Genomic DNA, 19,638 nt, shown 5'->3' on the forward strand with positions numbered 1-19,638 from the left:
GAGAGTGAGGCAAAATGGGGGAAAGGGAAAACACAAGCAACTAGCCTGCAGTCTGCATCATCTGGCATTAGTGCACATGCAAACACTAAGACATTTCTCTGTCCTACTCCTGTCTTTGTAAGGTGACTGTTATTTACTATGAAGACCATTCTGTGCTCCTGAGAAAACCAAAATATACAATAATTCTTTATTTATAAATAGATTTTTAAAAATTACTTTATTTACCTTTTAGCCACACTAGTGGTGTCGCTCTTAGGATGGCAGTGCTAGTTTGTCTGTCAGCAGATACACCGCTTCCATCAACACTGAAATTTATGTTGTTTGTCTTGTCATGAAATTATATACAGACATTCCTGGTCCCCAGAGGATGAAACCTAGTGACCGAGGTGAGCCCCTGAAACCTCCTCTGCGAGGTCAACATTTGTAGTTTTGGTTTAAACATCTTTACAACTATTTGACATGTCATGAAATTTGGTTTGCACATTCACAGTTGCAGGATGTGTTGTGTGATCCATCATGCTTCATCAGGTCAAAATTTCAATTGTCTAAGACTTTGGACGTTCTCAACAGCCATTAGCATGCTAAATGCTAGCACGTTAACATATTTATAGTATCTATGATGCAGACATGCTAAACTAAAATGGTGACCATGGTAATAACTTACACATTGAATTTTAGTGTGTTAGCTAGCGTGCTAGCATGGCTATAGGTCTTTCTTCTTGGTATCCTGTAGACTTCTTGTTGTATATAACATAACTTCTACCAAGTTTGTATCAACAATAAAAAAGTTTAACATCATTATTATCACGATCACCAGAGAACTGGATGGTGTCGGTCAGATGACTCACATTAGCCCCACCTGCTCTGTAGACAATACTCTAAATCTAGGCAATAAGTGAGGTTCCTTAAGTCAAATTGCGGCTTTATTCATCAGTAAGACGTTAAGTCGCTGACATGGGAGGTGGTCCAGGATCCATTACGCACTTTTTCCTGTGAGTGGGAGGGAGATCAACTGATTTAGGCAGCTAGGTGGGTGGGTTTCCATGCACTCTAAAGGTAAAAGATTATTTTAACTCCAATTAATGGATAAGAAGCTTTTGCATGGCTCCAGTCACCATGGGACACAGTGTGTGCGTGCGTGTCCTTGTTCACAGCAGCAGGACACTGAAGGCAATTATGGTTTAAGCAGCAGGTTGGAATCAATTATACATGCTGACTTCCACAAGCCCATCTGTCTGAATTTTTTTCCACCTAAGATTAAAAAAAAATCATTAATCTACTTAATCTACTTCAATTAAACTCCACTTAATCAAATCATCTAATTATTGGGATTTAAAAAGGCAGATATTTTTCTTTTTGTTGGCTCTTAACTGTTTAATCACTGTCCACTACTTTATTTATTTTTAAGTGCATACACAAACAGTCAAAATGAATTCAGGTTTCAGCTCCCAAAACTTTCCTCATGAGCAACCTCAAGGATAAATTATGCTGGAATACTAATTAAATTTCTTCACAAAACATTTTATATTTATCAAGCATATTTCTCAAGCATTACCCACTGAAGTTCTCCTCCATGCAACTCAAAAATGTATCTATTGTAATTAAAGGTGTAAATGTTTGGTGTTGGACTAATCTTCAGAGATATCAGACATAATAATCACTGACATAAACCTGACCAATATCCCAGCAGTGGAGAGCATCCCTTCATGTGTATGACCGCGTTATTAACTTAAGCTGCAAGCCTTTGATCGTTTATGCAGACGTTAGTGACGCAGGGACACTTGGCCTGGCCAGACTCAGCAAACCCTTAGAGTACCTTTTCCTCATATGGGGTCATATTATGTAACATACAGAAATTACATTATCAGTTTAATCATGAGAAATGATATAAAACCTGCAGGATATACATCACAAAAGGAAATACACTTATTCCTCAGCACATTTGGCCAGTTCATATATTATAATTGTCGCTGGCTTTCATTTCTAAGAGGTTGTAATCGTCTGAAAGGGACAAGCAGGCCCTCAGCAGTCATTAAGTTGTATATACACAGTCCCATTATGTGGCTTTAAATGTTGTCCAGCTTCTGGTGTTCAGATCCTGTGGTTTGTGGGTTGGCACTAGGTGATCTCTCTAAAAGCTCTCTTCTCCACATACTTCAGCTTGTGTCTCCTCTTGAACCTAAGAGAAGGGGGCAGGGTGGAATTGCACATTTTAAAATCAATATGCACCTTATGAATCCATGCATCACTGTGAGCCTTTGATGAGATGTTACGTAAGAGGTCCTTACTTGGCTCTTTCTCTGGGTTCGATCAGGTTTCTCTTCTGCAGACTCTTGAAGCGGTCCTTGAGGACGCTGCCCTCTGGCTGCAGAGTCACAGCATTACAAGATGAGAGGTGGGAGAGACAAATCCATGAGTGAAAAATGTCTGTCTGCTCTGGCTAAAAAATGCAACTCCTACCTAAATTATAAAATCTCATTCACACCATAAAGGCTGATTTAAGTATTATACTGAGACATAATGCCAGGAGATAAGACAGAAGAGCTGGGAATTTTCCACTGTCAATTACAAGACATGAAATTGTAACTGTCCCTGTGGGGAAAGTGGGTCATCACAGTATTACAGAAAAGGATAAAGCTTAGAATAAGACAATGCAGAGTACTGAAGATAATACACCACCAAAATGAGCCAAAACTCATTTCAGATAAGGACACAGTGTCCTCACTGTCAAAGGTCAAAATGGATGAGCAAGAACATTTTACATATGTTAGTGGTGTACCTTGAGTCGTCGCAGGGAGCCGGCCAGCTCGTCACTCAGCTGTACCTCCAGGTCTTGAGGCTTGAACCTGCCAATAAGGATGAAAGGAAACATTTTACATGTGGTCTTAAAAAAGAAAAAAAAAAAAAGCAGAAAAAAAGCACAGGTAAAGCTTTATATTAATGCTGTTAACCTGTGTCTGCATAGTTGGCACAATGACAGCAAAAAGTGAAGGGGTTTGTTGCAATAACATGCCCACATCTAAAAATAAATAAATAAATCACAAGGAATGTTTTATTAGTTCCACTACTTAAATTAATGGTGCTAAAAGCAAATATCCCAAAAAAAAAATTAGTACCAGACAATATATAATTGTCATTTTTGAAATGGAACTGAACTAAAAAAAAAAATAAAAAATATGACTACTACCAGCAGAAAATGTGAAGTCCTGTAAATGGTCTCAACATTGTTTGATCCATTCTGAATATATACAGTGGAGGGTTTTTGTTTCTCCAGAAAACATAATATTGGGAATGTATTTTACATTGCTTTTACTGCTACTGGAGCTTGCCCCCAAACTAGGGACCAGAAATCCAGAATCAACCTCTGCTCTTTTAATTTTGACAGTTCTTTGTTGCGAGTCCCCTAACTTTATTAAAGTGTGTGTTAATTGTACTTGAGTCTGCCGAGGCGTCTAGGCTGGCTTTTCTGGGCCTCCTGCTTGGCCTTGCGGAGCTTCTGTTTGTCCTTGGTATTCTCTTCTTGCTGTTTGATGGATGCCTTAATGGAGCGAAGCTGGAAGAGTTGCTGCTGATTGTCAATCCGCTGTCTAACGGCCAGCCGCTGCTGCTCCTGAGATGGGAAGAGGAAGAGAAACAGTGAGGTTGGTGTTTCTAGATGGTGAGTGGAGCAACAACAACATGGCATCTTTTTGAGCGCATTTGCTCAAAGTTGTTATCGCCTGTAAAATTTCCATTTTAAATGCTACGTAGTTTGGGGATCAATCACATTTTGCTCTTTAAGAATCACATCCAGAAACAGCTTTCCTCGAACCATATGAAAGAAGAAAAACCCTCAGATCTGAGAAGCTTGACCCAGAAAATTATTTAAATGGTTGCAGATATATTTTCTTTCAGCTTGTCAATTACTTCAGATATGTGTGTGTGTGTATATGCTGACATGAATACGTCTTGGGTTGTTCAGTTTGAAGAGTCCTTCTATCAAAATGCTGAGTGTTATGGCAGCATGTGTTCCTGGTTTTCCGCTCCTGTCTTCTCTGTAGCTCTGCCCAGTTGCCTCCTGATCAGCCTGGGAGTGAAGCATTTAAAAGCTCTGGTACCAGTATCACAATGGAGAGGCTTCCACCAAGGGGACTGCTGGTCTTGCTGCCTCTCAACCTGGGTTTTTGTGTTGCTGTTGTGTTCTAATTTATAACCTGGCTGTATTGTATATCTTTTTGTTGATACTGAACTCTGTGGAGTTGGTTATTTTGGAGGTGTCTTCTGTGGTCGATTTGGGTCACTGGTGGAGTGTTGTGTGCCCCATATGAAGTAAAAGTCCTTAAAATGAGTCAAGTATGAATTGTGTTTCTACCTTAATTTTGTCTGCCCTCTCTCTCTTCCTCTGTCTCTCAGTCTTCTTCTCTGCCAGTGTGATGGCTCCCACTGCCACATCCCTGTCTTCCTCATTAGGAGCCGTTTCTTCTTCATTCTCCTCTTCTACCAGACCTTCCACCTGCTCTCTTAAGATCGTCTCCTGCAGAACACACAAACGCACATGTTAGACAAAAGAAAAGATCAAAGTTTCCACTGCATTGAGAATAAACAAAAAAATGAAGGAAGCGTTGAGATGATGATCTGTACCTCTGTAGCTGTGTCTTCTTTGTTGACAGCCACCTGTCTCTCTATTTTGTCTTCTTCCTTTTGTTTCTTTACCTCCACCTCATGGGCCTCCTGCAGCAAGGCCTGGGTTCAGAGAGAGGGAACAGTCAGTTTGTAGAGTATTAAAGTGTGGTTTTCAGTGATTGATAAGATTTACATCACGTTGAGCCTCAGTGGTTTGTAACAACGTGAATTAGCCTTACACAGATACACACTGGCCAATAAAAATAATGCAGAAGTAACATTAAGATCTTTGTAATGGGTGACTGCAGCCAGCATCTTCAGATGACATATTTAGACAGCATGCTCAAAGCCTTTAGTTGTTTTGCCCGAGTCAAACTCAGTGGAAAAATTTAGTCTTAGAGTGTTTCTATTCATTCTAATTGTTTTAGACTGAATAAAAGGTTAGACTGAATAGAATAACTTGACATTTAAATGCTGTCAAAAAATAAGTTCATATATCATATGAACATATGATCATATTCATATATCAATTTCTTGTTTTAAGGCTTTCAATAAATTGTCATACCAAATAAAATTAAATATAGCATCAAATCAAATTTACAAATTACACACATTTCTTTTAATCTTAAATCTGCATCAGTTAACTGCTTGTGTGAATTCCCTCTCAAATGACAACATATCTGTGAGTGAGTGAAACAGTGGTTGTACAAGCCTTAACATCACTTGTTTACAGTTAACAATCCTTTGATAAAAATAACTATAAAATGATGATGCCTAGCCCATTTATAAGTCTGTCAGGTATGAGTTACCTGGTGGGAGAAGAAGTCTGGGTTGTAGGATCCTCCAGGGGCGATAACCTCCACAGCAGGGAGCACAGACGGCTTCTCGTTCAACTTCTCTGGACGCTGACGAAAACCAATCAAACCACATTAGTCTCACTCCAACTGCCAAAAATACAACATAAAATACTGGTCCCTCTTACATCAACATTCATTCATTCATTCTCACCTTCACAAGCTTCTTGCCAGTCTGTTGAAGGTACCAGGGGTCAGATGAATCTTTGGCTGTGTTAGAAAGAAAGGAAATGTATAACATTTACATGTATTTTATTAACATACTTCTGCAATATTAAAATATATGTGTGGTCTACACTGTAAGGCCTGCTCCAGAACTCCAAAACTAGTTGCATTCCCATCTACTAGTGACTGGTTTTAGTGTTTATTCCTTGAGTGCCAGAGCTTTTGATGGGTAAATCAAACATTGTGTATTGCAATAGAAACTCTAAATAGGCCACTGTCCCCCAATCTATAAACTAAAACTCTGGTGGCTTCCTCTTTTGGATTCCACTGATCACATCAGCTGGCCGAAAAACTTGGGGCTTTGTCACAGACTGTGATCGCCCTTTCAAACTGCCAGTGATTACATCCACAATGACTGATTCAGAGCCAAGGTGATGCACATTTAAGGTTTACATATCATATCAATCAAATTTTTATGTATTTATTACTATTATTTTGACATTTGGAGCTTCACAAGGCCCAACTTTAAGTTTCCTTATCTGTATCCTCAGATCCCAGATGACTGTTCACACAACAACCATCTGAGCTCCATGTTGGTCTTCACATTCCCATAAAAGAAATACTGGGAGCGCAAGGATGGGATCATCACTGGACAGACACACCCACCCACACCCACACATCCCACTCACACTCTTGTCCCCATATGTCGTAATATTCTCTGTCTGTGTTGTTGTTGGCCTCTGTCACTGATTTCTTGGCCTTCCTCTCGACTGGCCGTCTGTTCAGCAGCTGTTTCTGCCTCCGCGGCACCACGCCTTTTGCTGCCAGATGCTCAGCCTTCTGGGCAATGCGGCGAAGTTTCTTGGCATTTGGTTGTTGGTAGGCCAGCACACTGGTGGGTAGAAGGCAGAGGAGATAAATCATTGATTATGCAGGTCAGGAGGAGGTAAAGGAAACATATAACATGAGATATGATGGAGAGAGGATGACACAAGAAGTCAAGAGGAAGACGATGTTTTGGCCTGCTGTATGTTTGCATATCCTCAGATCTCAGGATACTATTCACACAACAGTCTCCTGAGCTCCTGTGTGTTGTCTTCACATTCCCATGAAGGAAATACTGGGAGCGCAAGGATGAGATCATCACTGGTTACACACAGCCCTCAAACATTTAAGAAAACAAATCAAAAGCTGATGTTCCAATATTTTTTAAATGTTCACTTCTGAATATATATTATTTACGAACTTGCTCAGATGCTGAATATTACCATGAAGAGGACAGCTGAGCTCCGTAGGGAGGTGATCTAGGTCCATCCTGCCACTCAAATACATTTCCAGTTATAGCTACTATCAAAATAAATGCACTTATCACTGCCTTAAGGTTTGATAAAAACAGAAAAATCACAGTGTGTAGCTCTGAATCAAAGAATGGTTCGTGGGTTGGTTAAAATGTATAATAATATAATAATAGAAATACCACAAACCATTAAAAACAGATCTATATCTACCTTACTGATCAGACTAAACAAATCTCAGTGAGCAGATAGAAATAGAAAAAAGGTGACGATGTCAGGGAAAGGCTAAATTCATACTTCAGTGACAGACGGATTCTCTTGAGAAAACAATATGTTCAATTAGCTAGATATAAAACGTTAAGCTAATGATGCAATAAATGTTCTGTTCATATGCATCATGATAAGCATAACTAGAGATACATTCACCAATCACTTACATTTAGCTTTTTCAATTTAGATTTTAAGTTACAGTATTTACATAGGACTACCGTTCCTCCATACTAAACTACTGAGCTGCCTTATTCACACATACTGCAGCCTATTTATGAATATTCCACATGACATTTGATAGGAAACTGGGCTCTGTATCTTAAGGTAATATCTTTACAGTTAAGTATGAATTGAGCCATTAACAAAGAAAAAAAAAAATCACACGGGGCTGTGATGGGTACTGACTCTTTAGGTGGTGGAATGAGGGAGTCGTGCTGCAGAATTAGGTCTATCCTCAGAGGACGTGATGTTTTCCCTTTCCTCTTCTTCCCTTCAACAGCTTCTTCTGCTGCACAGAGAAAACAGAACAAATATACACACACAGCTCTTTATTCAAGATGGTTCATGAAGTATTTCATTTATACCTGTTCCGCTCTGGGAATTACCAGACAACAACTTGTTGTTTTCCTATGGTGAACTACATATTACAATTGTCTGTCACAGGATCTGTTCAATAGCTGACACACAAATATATAATACTTACTCTTTTGTTCAGCTTTCTTCGGTTGTCCAACATCCAAAAAGAACAAACTGTCATCTGACTTCTCAGACAGCAAACCCCTGAAATACACAAAGATCACAACGTGTCACATTTTTGACTCACAACTGAAAAAACAAAGCGTAGGTCTTGCAAATCATAAGTGGTTATTTATTCCAAGGACTCAATTTTTTTTTTTTTTAGTGTACAAATAGTCAGAAAACTGCATTTAAAAAGACAAAGAAATTACATTTACATGGATATACAACAGAGCACGTTTAAAAAGCAATGGTTCAGCACTTGTTTAGTTGGCTACACAACTTGACATCATAAGTGTTGTTGTTAATTTCCTGCCAATCGATTAATTAGTGCCCAGTGCAGTAGGACATATTGAATGACTTGGACATGGATTAGGTTACACAGTTTAGGGAATCCTAATACAACATAAATAACAACAAAAGGCAAAGTCAACAGGCCCTAGGCTTTTCAAGTTGTTAGGTGAAGCAGCTTGTATTAACAGATTTCAAATTAATTCAAACAAACTGTATTTTGTGGCACCCTTTTTGGGGAATTAAAACCTGTATCAAGGCCGAGGGAGAGGCGGCGAGATCACGTTTTTTGGACCGAGTTTCCTTTACACCAGAACCACATCTGTTAGTGCTCCCCACATTTTGGCTAACTTACCCTGTGGTCCTCTCTTGGTGCCTGACGTCCTCTAAAAACTCCTCTACGTCGTTTACGTCGCTGTGTTTGTTCCAGTTTTTCTTCTTGTTCTTGTTCACGCGTTTTCTCCGACTGCTGACCAAGTCCGCGGAGTCTGATGTGGACTTTAAATTTATAAAACCTGGCTGTGAAGCCACCACGCGTTTCAACCTCCTGGCGGCCGCCATGTTGGAGGACTGGGAAACAAGAAACACGTTTCTTCTTCTTCAGCGCTGCGGGGCTGAAGTGAAGCTATTGGCGCCACCTACAGGACTTACCGTGTAAATGTTGAATATAAATATAAATATAAGTCTAAACTTTATTATATTTTTTCCCTCAACTGTATGTCATTTTATTAGGAAATTATAATTATTTCAGTTATACCAGAGTTATATATTATACACATTTTAAGTATAATGTTTAGAAAGATGAAGGGTCATGTTATTGTGGTTTCAGATAATTTTCATATTTATTATATAATAGACAAAATTTTAAAAAAACTGAATATAGGGAAAAGCTGAATAACACTCACTTTATATTATCTCCCTAATATTTTCAGTGCTATAGTTGCCTTTTTCCCCAGGTAAAATGGGTTTAATGAAAAGCTAAAAAATAATACTCAAACTAACAAAACTGTCAAAAATCAGGATTGAGAAAAAACTTGTTGCACAACACTGCACGTCAGTGTGGTCATGCAATTGTTTGTCATGTTGCTGCATGTATGTAATATGTTCGTCACAGATGCATCATGGGAAACGTGTCTCCTATTGCTTTCCTATGTACTTTTTCCTTTTTTTCCTCCCTTCGTTTTATAGCGAGAACAACGCTTTAGAGACTCAAGAATAAATTCCCATTTTTGAGCTCCAATCTTTCACAAACTTTTCAAAGGTAAGTATCACCATTTCAATAAAACTCCAATCTATCATTTAATGTTATGTTAGTTATCGGATGGTCGTGTTTTTCGTTTATTTTCGGTGAAAAAGAAAACGCAGAGCAGTCGAGCTATTATCTGTCTGCTCGGGGAGTCAGGGACCTAAAAAGCACTTGTGATCTCGTCGGGTTTGACTCGGAAATGCGCCTAAAGTGAGGGGTCATCTGACAAAATATTGTTCATCAATTGATCCAAGAACATCTCTCGTTTCATCTTCAAAATGTATATTCCACTTTCATGCAGCGGTTTTTATAGTCTTTCGTCGTTTTTATCATCACCCTCTCCGTTTCCTACAACGATTTTTCCTTCCCGTTTACATTCTTCGAGCCAGCGGCCAGCCATCATCTTTAGGTGTGCTCGTTTGCCCACACTGGGCAGCCGGCGTGGGCGGGGTTGCTCGGTTTTCCTTTAAAATAGCTTATTCTGAGTAAAAACTCGAGGCTTGTGCGCAACCGGGGAGTCCGCTACGAAGAAACGAGCAAACACACGTCCTGTGCGCAAGGGGAGGGACTTGTTGGACGTTCGTCGGGCGGTGATTGGTTTAAACGTTCACAACATCCCGCCCCACAGGACCGTATACAGAATGCGATTGGTGTACGTGATAAAGAGCTGTGCTATGATTGGATGCCTTCGTTGTCCATTTCTGCCACAGGCATTGCATAAGCTGCCTTGAATATAATTAAAAAGAAACTGAGGCTCCTGCTGATGATGTTTTTTCCTTTCCTTTCCTTGAGTGTGTCAAGTTTATATTAAGTTTTGAACTGAATTTAATAGAAATAGTTAAGTACATTTTTATCCTTCACACCCTGTGCCCTAAGATATTCAGTTGCACATGCGGAAACATGTGCTGTTGTTACTGATACAAACTTTGTTATGTACCCTCAGGTGATCTTAAGTAGCCATGGCCCGTACCAAGCAGACTGCCCGTAAGTCCACTGGAGGCAAGGCCCCACGTAAGCAGCTGGCCACAAAGGCTGCTCGCAAGAGCGCCCCTTCCACTGGTGGTGTGAAGAAGCCCCATCGCTACAGGTAGGAACACACTGGGTTCTTCTGGGTGTGTTGAAAAGCAACACAAGAGATGCTAAATTTGTATGTCCCTTGTTACAAATATCAATATAAACTAAAACAAACCTGACTCACAGAGGGATTCATTAGTTTTCCTGATGCCCTTAAAAAAAAAAACTTTTGGGACATACAGTATTTTGGTTCTCTAATTAAAGCAGTTAATTCTGTTAACAAGCTCTGCTACAAAACACAATAGGCTTTGTATATTGTGCATTTACTGGAAAAAATCTGAGTACAGCTGATATTCTATCCTGTCATCTCAGACTTTTACTAGTAGTGAAAGACTGAGACTGGAGTTTAAGCATTAACCTTCCCCTGTCAGCAGAGGAGCAAGGGGAAGCTGGAAATAGGAGCACATGATTAATAGTAATATGTTCTGTTGAAATCATAGAACAGTAACACATTTTTATATGAGTGCAAGTCAGTTCAGCAGCTCCCAACTCAAATTTTAAATGTTAATTTTTTGCTCTCCTCCCTAGGCCAGGTACTGTGGCTCTGCGTGAGATCCGTCGTTATCAGAAATCCACTGAGCTGCTGATCCGCAAGCTGCCCTTCCAGCGCCTGGTGAGAGAAATCGCCCAGGACTTCAAGACTGATCTGCGTTTCCAAAGTGCAGCCATCGGAGCTCTGCAGGTCAGTAGCAGTCACTGTAGAAAATTATTAAGCTAATGAACTAAAACCATGTTTCATCATTTCAACTAAAAACCAATGTTTTGACTTTGCCATCTGCAGGAGGCCAGTGAGGCGTACCTGGTGGGTCTGTTTGAGGACACCAACCTGTGCGCCATTCACGCCAAACGTGTCACCATCATGCCCAAAGACATCCAGCTGGCACGTCGTATCCGCGGGGAGCGTGCTTAAAATGTTTGATTTATTAAATGCTGTCCTCTTGTCCCCTCACCCCTCTTTCCATCCCTTTCCTTACTCTATACTTAGTTAGTAGTTTGGTTTGAGGTTCTATATATATCATATGATTGTGATAACCGTAAAATGTGTGATCATGTCTTCTTTGGTGCTACTAGTAGCAGAGTTTCCTTAGAGATATCGTCATGTATGTTTGAAACTTAAAATCGCAGTTACACTCCTCACTTCTAACTAGATTGCTCACAGGAATGCCTTGTTATCTCTATGAATAAGGTGTTTTTGCAAGCCAAGAATAGTGTATGATCTGAAATAAGCATAGGAAATTGCTTTGAGACATTTTCATCGTCAGACGGACACATACATCGATATAATGGGTCTTCTAATTATTTTTTTTTTATGTTCCAGAGAAATTTTGTCATAAAAATAGTGATTTTTCTTTTTCTTTCCTTTTTTTATTTTTACAATAATGGTGTATTTCTACTGTTACTTTTTAATGTATCAAAATACAAAAGGTTGATTCTGGTTGTCAATTAGAAATGTCATTGTGCTATGATGACACTGCATGGTTGACTACAAGCGGCATATATGTAGCAGACCTATGTTGATCATGTTTTGATTTTCAGCCATGTTATTATGTCCAGGTAATGTTATGATTTTTGGTTCCTCTCTCAGGTTGATATGGTAACCTAATTTTTTTTCTACTGTGTTTTGATTTGTGTTTTCAGTCATTTTTAAAAGCAAAATATTTGTACTCCTGAATTCACATACAAACATAATAAACTGATTCTTGTGGTTAAATGAGCTGTATGAGAGAATATCTACGTCAACATACTATTAATATTAGAGCAGAAACAAATAGTCAATTGCAAAAATTTAAATCCTTTTTGTAGTAAATGTATAAAACATTGGCTAATTCCATCTTTCTTTTCAATGTCTATGCCTGTTGTTTTTTCTTTTTCACAAATTTGTGATACTTTATAGACAAAACAAGACAGTAATTGGCAAATTAATCGATTTTTTTAAAGATACAGTTCTAATTCATATTTTTGTGCATACATTTTTGTAAATTTCTGTTCATCCAAATATTTTCAAAAACAACTCCTGCAGTCAACTAACATAAAAAATTAGCTTCCTTCAAATAATAATGAACTGTTACTTTTTTCATTTCGTGATCTTTAAAAAAAAGTCTAAAGAAAATCTTTAGTATTTTGGCTTATGATATACTTAAATAAAATCCAGGGACATAAATGCACAAACACTTTATTTTAAATTATGTAACAATTCCGATGACAAAATTACTTGTTTTAAAAAATATTAAAACAAAAAAAAAGTGTAAGAATTCACAAGACATGCATATCACCAAATAATCGGCTTGAAGTTCACATCGTTTGCGAGTAGTTTTCTCATTCCTTTGGGGAATAAAAAGTCCTCTCGTCTTCATAGACATGACAGTCGTCTCAAAATTGTTATCCATTACTTTCAAAACACCTCTGACAACCACCGAAAAGTACGATTTAAACTTTTTCGTGTTACTTTCGGTTTGACCCCGAATGGTCACACGCGTTTTTTAAAGTTCAAAGGGGCAAAACACCCCCAGCATCTTCTCAGTATTTTCTATGCGCCTGATCAGCACTTAGAGCACCGACTTGTTCGATAAACGCAGTCGGATTACTTTAACCTTGTAAAACTGCGTGTGTCAACCTGATAAAAGTGACCATATAAATGTTGTGAACACTGTTGCATTGTGGGACCGATGATTGACACGGCGGCCATTTTCCCGCTGGACGCTGCTTCCCATTGTGGATACGAAGAAGAAAATAAGAGAGAAGCGAAACATTTCTCCCGACTTCTGCTCACTTTTCCCCTAGGTAAGCTGCTCAAAACACGTCGCGGTGTTTGTGGATGAACTTTGGATTTTTGAGTTGTAAAATGTTAAATTTGTAGTCGCGTTTAACAGAGGATAACCTCTAATTTTGTCGTGTGGAAAAATAACAAACACGGCTGTCGAAACGACGGTGAAATGCAGTCTTTTCTGCAGCCGTTCAGACGAGGGGAAATTCTGTTTCAAATTATGCGCCGATTCAGCTCGGTTCTACGCAGCCGTTAGGGACCGTTCGGCTTTCCTATGCCCATGTATGAGTTCTTTGAAATGTCTTCTGTGTTGTTCTCCTATTTCCCGGTTCGCTGGAAGAGCGGTTTATCGTAAAATTGAAGTTGTTTACGTGGTGCTCCTTTGCTCTTCTGCCCTGGGTCTTTATCCCGTTTGCGCATCTAACCGCCGCCATCATCAGAGCAGGGTAGGCGGACTTAGCAACAGTGGAAGGCAGCTGTAGAACCCGCCTACTTGATAGACTCTACATGCTGATTGGCTAACGCGTCATATTTTTAGATGCGTATCGGTCTGTCAGCCAATAGTATCGTCGTTCACATTTGATTGACGTTTGTTGGTCTTATTTTGTTAGGGAATGTCTTGTATGTTTACTTACTCAGAAAGTTTACTTAATTCAAGTTTCCTGTTCAAATTTAACTATTAAAACTATTATTACTACTATTTAACTATTATATAGTATGTAACTTAGATCAAAAAAACAAACAAACTAATATGCCTTTGATATTAATAATCACTATTTAGGAAGTGTCTTCCTCAATGGTGATATCACCTTAAGTGTAGAGGTATTAATCAAACAAAATACAGTATTGCAAAACTGTGCTTTCTGTCTGTTACCATATTTTCATTATTACATTCTAATTTTTTCTTGATTGAGATGTCTTGACCATGGAACAAGTTTTGCATAATAAACCAAAGATTATTTTCCCTTTCTTTTTCACGTTCTTCAGGTGATCTTTAGTAGCCATGGCCCGTACCAAGCAGACTGCCCGTAAGTCCACTGGAGGTAAAGCCCCACGTAAGCAGCTGGCCACAAAGGCTGCTCGCAAGAGCGCCCCTTCCACTGGTGGTGTGAAGAAGCCCCATCGCTACAGGTGAGACAAGAAAAGACAGCTACCAGACAAGTTGTTACTTAAACTATGAGTTACTGACATCTTTGCCATTAAATGGTTTAAATTATTTGGAGAGAAGAAAGACATTAAACATTGCCAAGAAACAAGTGAGATTGTAGACTCCCACAAAAGGTGTCCTACTTTGGATCGTTTGGCTTTATTGTGGTTGATATTTAAAATATATTCTACAGCCAAGTTCTGCTTCCCATATCATCTCAAATAATTTTATTTGTTTTCTTTTATTGTGAAGGCCAGGTACTGTGGCTCTGCGTGAGATTCGTCGTTATCAGAAATCCACTGAGCTGCTGATCCGCAAGCTGCCCTTCCAGCGCCTGGTGAGAGAAATCGCCCAGGACTTCAAGACTGATCTGCGTTTCCAAAGTGCAGCCATTGGAGCTCTGCAGGTCAGCATTGCAATCACATTCACACTACACCTGTATATGATTGTCAATCCTGGGTCCATATTCACCTTTACATGAATATGATATTGTGAAGGCTGGGCAATTTTAAGGTGACAGTAAGCTTTTTTTTAAATAGAAGCAGAAAATATTTATAATGTAAAAATATATCAAATCTACATAAGTTTTAGGTCATTCATTTTTAGGTTTCTAAAATAAATGAATAAAGTTAACAAAAATCTGTGTACACTAACTACTTGTGTAACCTAAACTCCACTGTTTGCCGCTTTCTTTCTCTGCAGGAGGCCAGTGAGGCCTACTTGGTGGGTCTGTTTGAGGACACCAACTTGTGCGCCATCCACGCCAAGCGTGTCACCATCATGCCCAAAGACATCCAGCTGGCACGTCGTATCCGTGGAGAGCGTGCTTAAATGCTCTCTTCTCCTCTTTGTCTTTAATCTTTTCACCTCCTCTTGCCCTCCCTGTCTGTCTCTCCGTCCCTCTGCCCTTCACCTGCCCCCTTCCTCCCTCTCATCCTGTATTAGTAGTGTGTAGATGATAACTGATTATATTATGAATAAATAAAGTGTATAGTCGTGTTTTTCTTAGTGCTCTCGGCAGCAGACTTCTAGGGTACTCTCTTTTTGTGCATGTACCGACTCTTTGGTGATGAGATCTCCTCAAGCACACGTCTCCTGTTTTGCACTGTTTCTACTCTGACTCTGTGGGGTAAAGGATGATTTATGGATAGAATGAGGAAAAGAAGATGGACTAGAACAATGCAAATTTGGAAGGGACAGACAAGAGGAGAGGACAAGTATTGTCTGCTGGGGGACTCTTGTCTCTTTTCTGCAGCAAGGTGCTAGAAGAACTTACCTGGTCCTCTTCTCCTGCTTCCTCTACTTTGCCAGGCTCCACTCTGAAATGTGCAGAAACGAGAGGGTTAGTCTCTGCTCATTAAGGCCAAGGCTGGAGTTTCTGTGTCTGCATGAGTGCTGGCTCTGATCACCACAGCAAATTGTATACAATCCATCTGCATCCTTAGAGAAGTTGATTTATGATTACCATATTGCTGTCTTTGGTCATGTTAGGGTTTTTTTTCTTTTTTTCAAAATAAGTCTCATGCACAGGATTTTTTTTTTTTTTCACTTCAAACTGTTTGTGGATGACATGGAGATGGGGGGATGAATCAGATTAAAACACTTAACAGAACAGAAGCAAAATTATTTTTTTCTACTGAAATGTGATGCTACTGACTCGCTTTGGCACCAAAGTTTGAACCTCTTGTAGATGCTCTTTTCCTAACTGACAACTGTTTAACCTCACCTGTTTTTTGTGGTGTTCAAATTGGTTTCATCTGATTATTTAAAGCCAAAGTTTGAGAGCTCAAGGATGGTGTCAGAGATAATTTTTTAGCAGTGGCTGATTTTTTAACAAGGGACCTTTTTATAACAAAGGTTCATTAAGGTTTGTAATGTTCTCTAAGACCAAAAGTTCGCAAAGTGTAAAAATGATTTTTTTTAAAAAGCTACAGATTAAGATGTATTGTAAATCAGTGTTACATGACGAATAATAATGGTCATGTTTTCTGTATACGTCCCCCCCCCCCTGTGCTTCTATTTGTTTTTTTTTCTTTCCTCCGGATCAGTTGATCATCTGTATACCGTTTCTCAGGTTGACTTGTCACCCTTTTAACTTAATTTTTATTTTTTGCTCAATTTGATTTTCTTTTTTTTTCTTTTTTTTGAAATGTTGAGGATGATGTTTCAATTAAACAATGTTTGTAATTTCCAGATTTGTCATATAAGGTGGTAATAAATGGATGTTACACACACACACACAGCCCTGTCTCAGTAGTATATACACTCCTCATATTGTACAATAGACATGTTATATTCTAAGCTATTATAATTCAGGTTAAACCTGTAAAACCTGAAACAAGATGGTTTTGTTAGAAAATAAGTGATGACTTACTTTACCTGTTTCCTTTTATAACAGTTTGCTTTTGGGTCACTGGAGTAAGTTTAGGTAAATAAGTAAAAGTAAAAAATATACCTAATTTGGACCAACTGTCTACATGGAAAATGGTTTATTATTTATAGTACAGCCAATGAAAACAGTCCAGGATAAACAAAAATAAAGCACAAACATTTCAAAGTTCAAGTAGATTGAATTGAAGTGGCAACAACAACCCTTGTAACTGCAAAATTAGCCCTGTAAAATCTGTTACCAGAGAAGCTAGAGGATATGTTTTTATATTCTGCTTACACTGTTAAGTCTAAAATGTTTTGAGGTTTGTAGAAAAACGTGAAACAAGCCTGCACATGTTCACACAGGAGGAGCAACCACTCCCAGATCACTGAAGACAATAAATGTGAGACTATCACTGTGGAAGTTTCTTATACTGGAACATTAATCCATTGATCCATTGTTTTAGCTCAATAATCTCTTGATTTATTTACATCTATCAAGGTTTGGAAATCTACAGTGTAGTGAGACCCTAATCTCACACTGGCACCACTTATACCACAAGATGGCAGTAAAACACTAAATTAAACTCCATACTAAGGAATCGGGTTCCTGACATTACAATGAACTTTGGCCAGGAGTAAAGGTACGGTATGTGCATTTAAAATATTTCTGTGTATATTTATGGAAATAGGTATTAACCTCCAAATAACATTTGTATTTTTAACTAATTAAACAAAAAAACTTTAATTATAAATCAAACCTACCACAACCACTTACACATTTAATTCTGATGATAGAATATTACTTAGAAGTGACCTCTTTACCCATTGTCTTATTCTTGCTGGATAATTTAATATGTACCTCTCTATCTCTCTCTCTCTCACACACACACACACGCACACACACACAGTAACACGCACTAACACATGCACACAGATACAATTAATATCCCTTTCTGAACAGACATCATTCCCCTCATCAGTGTTTAATTTCATCCTTCTACTTCCTTGATTAAAAGGGATAAAGCCATGCCCTCAGCCATATTCATTACAATGAAACACAAACACACACACACACACACACACACACACACACACAAATTCACCCATGTCACTGTGTCCTCAGTCATACTCATTACAATGAAACACACATAGACAAACAAACATTTAATCAAACACCAGCCTTTAATCCTGTTGTTTTGAATGGGCACTGCAGCTACAGTGGTACGAACAAGCACAGTCATGTGCTCACACGTAAACACACATTCAGTCACTTTACCAGGGGGAAAGCCAGCTCTGCCTCCATCAAGTTTACAGTTCAGGCTGCTGTCACTTCTGATTACTACAGTAGTTAGAATTTTTTTCATTGAGTCACAAATTGTCAGTCAGACAAATCTGAACAACCATTACACTGTAAAGAAGGGTCCTTACTGCTTTGAGTCGTCAACCAAGTAAGACAGTTGCTCCCAACCTTTCTTGTTTTCCATATCCCCACAACCCTGTGGGATGAGCTCAAGTGCCCCTTCAACATCATACATCCTTTTACAAATGTGTGGATTTAATCATTTTTAAATGATGTATTTAACAGTGTTATTATAAATGTTTGACATAGCTGACATTTATTTATTTTATTTTATTCTTTTTTTAGTTTGGACATGTTTACATCCTTACTGGGTGGCAGAGACTGGATGCCAAAAATGTTTGGCAACCTAAGCATATCTCTCCTCTCCTCAGAGAGGGATGATACAGTAGTATATCAAACCCACAGTAAAACGTGGAGGTGGGAATATTCAACTGACTGCACCTGACTGAGGAGAAGTACCGCTCCATTCTTCACAGATATGCTATAACCTCTGGTTTGCATCTTTGTGGAGAAGGATTCAGACTGCAGCAGGATAATGACCCCCCCAACACATCTCAAAGCTTTGGAAGAACTGCTTGAAGACCAAAGAAGATCAAGTGTGTCTCCTGAGTGTCACAGATTTTCTCCCACAGGGGCAGCTGCGGCAGTCATGGTTTGATCCACAGCTCCTCCAGTCACATGTTGAGGTGTCCTTGGGCAAGATACTGAACTCCGGCACACTACAAGCGATTATGACTTGTAGTGTACTAAGATATTCTAAAATGTATGTACATTTTTCATGTACAAGATTCAACTTTTCACACAAATTGTTAAACTGATAATGTTATTTGTAAAAACAGTATTAAATTTTTAAAAAAGTGCAAAATAGAAGTATCTTGACAAGTGGTTTTAGACTTTTGGACCCCACTGTATGTCAGCCATTGTCAGAGTTGATTTTTAACTGGTTATACATCTTGGTCTTTATTCTTTAAATAAAATCTAAGAAATCTATATCAAGATTATTTGTTTATGATGTGTGTTCATGTTTTTTTAATCTTACTAATGATATCCAATATATTGTTACTGCATTATTTAAACTAAATCTAAATCAGTATCGACTTTAAAAATCAAGTCTCGGTTGGGCTGTACCCCAGTCATATCATAAAGTGTTGCAAATCTTCTCAGATTATAGTTAAAACTGGGTTTAATACAGTTTACCAGATAATTATACATGAAATCATTTCATTTTTTGGATTAAAAAGAAAAAAAACAGTTTACCCCTAGCTAATCTAACTGCAGGATTACATAGCAAAAGGACAGTTTCTTTCAGGATTTGGACGTGAATATTGGCATGTGGGGACTAGAAGAGCCAGTATGAGCCTTGATAATGATGCATTGTGGTGATTGGATTATCTTGCATAGTTTGGCTAAAGTGAATATATTTTCCAACAAGTCTTTGGTTTTACAAACTACAAGCTGCACC

At 38.6% G+C, this 19,638-nt stretch overlaps 3 protein-coding genes across 6 annotated transcripts; 2 read left to right on the top strand and 1 right to left on the bottom strand.

Annotated features, from left to right (window-relative positions):
• Positions 1 to 1,858: 1,858 nt before the first annotated feature.
• On the bottom strand, positions 1,859 to 9,342 carry nop53 (NOP53 ribosome biogenesis factor). Of its 2 annotated transcripts, none has more exons than XM_071495665.1 (12): positions 8,568 to 9,342; positions 7,890 to 7,966; positions 7,592 to 7,694; positions 6,311 to 6,513; positions 5,611 to 5,666; positions 5,412 to 5,507; positions 4,621 to 4,722; positions 4,352 to 4,513; positions 3,435 to 3,610; positions 2,780 to 2,846; positions 2,289 to 2,365; positions 1,859 to 2,179 (listed from the first exon to the last, which is right to left on the bottom strand). In XM_071495665.1, the coding sequence occupies exons 1-12, from the start codon at positions 8,771 to 8,773 to the stop codon at positions 2,119 to 2,121; spliced, it is 1,386 nt and encodes a 461-aa protein (XP_071351766.1). In that variant the 5' UTR covers positions 8,774 to 9,342; the 3' UTR covers positions 1,859 to 2,118. The 2 variants fall into 2 exon arrangements, with proteins under 2 accessions (XP_071351766.1, XP_071351767.1); XM_071495666.1 differs by having other exon boundaries at positions 1,938 to 2,179; positions 7,592 to 7,691; positions 8,568 to 8,811.
• LOC139631487 (histone H3.3A) lies at positions 9,335 to 12,243 on the top strand. Of its 2 annotated transcripts, none has more exons than XM_071495667.1 (4): positions 9,335 to 9,473; positions 10,402 to 10,545; positions 11,061 to 11,214; positions 11,314 to 12,243. In XM_071495667.1, the coding sequence occupies exons 2-4, from the start codon at positions 10,418 to 10,420 to the stop codon at positions 11,440 to 11,442; spliced, it is 411 nt and encodes a 136-aa protein (XP_071351768.1). In that variant the 5' UTR covers positions 9,335 to 9,473; positions 10,402 to 10,417; the 3' UTR covers positions 11,443 to 12,243. The 2 variants fall into 2 exon arrangements, with proteins under 2 accessions (XP_071351768.1, XP_071351769.1); XM_071495668.1 differs by lacking the exon at positions 9,335 to 9,473 and adding an exon at positions 10,203 to 10,295.
• Positions 9,336 to 16,679, top strand: LOC139631488 (histone H3.3A). Of its 2 annotated transcripts, none has more exons than XM_071495670.1 (4): positions 9,336 to 9,473; positions 14,284 to 14,427; positions 14,696 to 14,849; positions 15,146 to 16,679. In XM_071495670.1, exons 2-4 carry the CDS (start codon positions 14,300 to 14,302, stop codon positions 15,272 to 15,274), a joined length of 411 nt encoding a protein of 136 aa, XP_071351771.1. In that variant the 5' UTR covers positions 9,336 to 9,473; positions 14,284 to 14,299; the 3' UTR covers positions 15,275 to 16,679. The 2 variants fall into 2 exon arrangements, with proteins under 2 accessions (XP_071351771.1, XP_071351770.1); XM_071495669.1 differs by lacking the exon at positions 9,336 to 9,473 and adding an exon at positions 13,074 to 13,313.
• The last annotated feature ends 2,959 nt before the right edge of the window (positions 16,680 to 19,638 follow it).

This window comes from Trachinotus anak, unplaced genomic scaffold (assembly GCF_046630095.1).
Source record: "Trachinotus anak isolate AG129_WGS33_773 ecotype Australia unplaced genomic scaffold, CSIRO_AGI_Tana_v1 ptg000014l, whole genome shotgun sequence".
Lineage (NCBI taxonomy): Eukaryota > Metazoa > Chordata > Actinopteri > Carangiformes > Carangidae > Trachinotus > Trachinotus anak.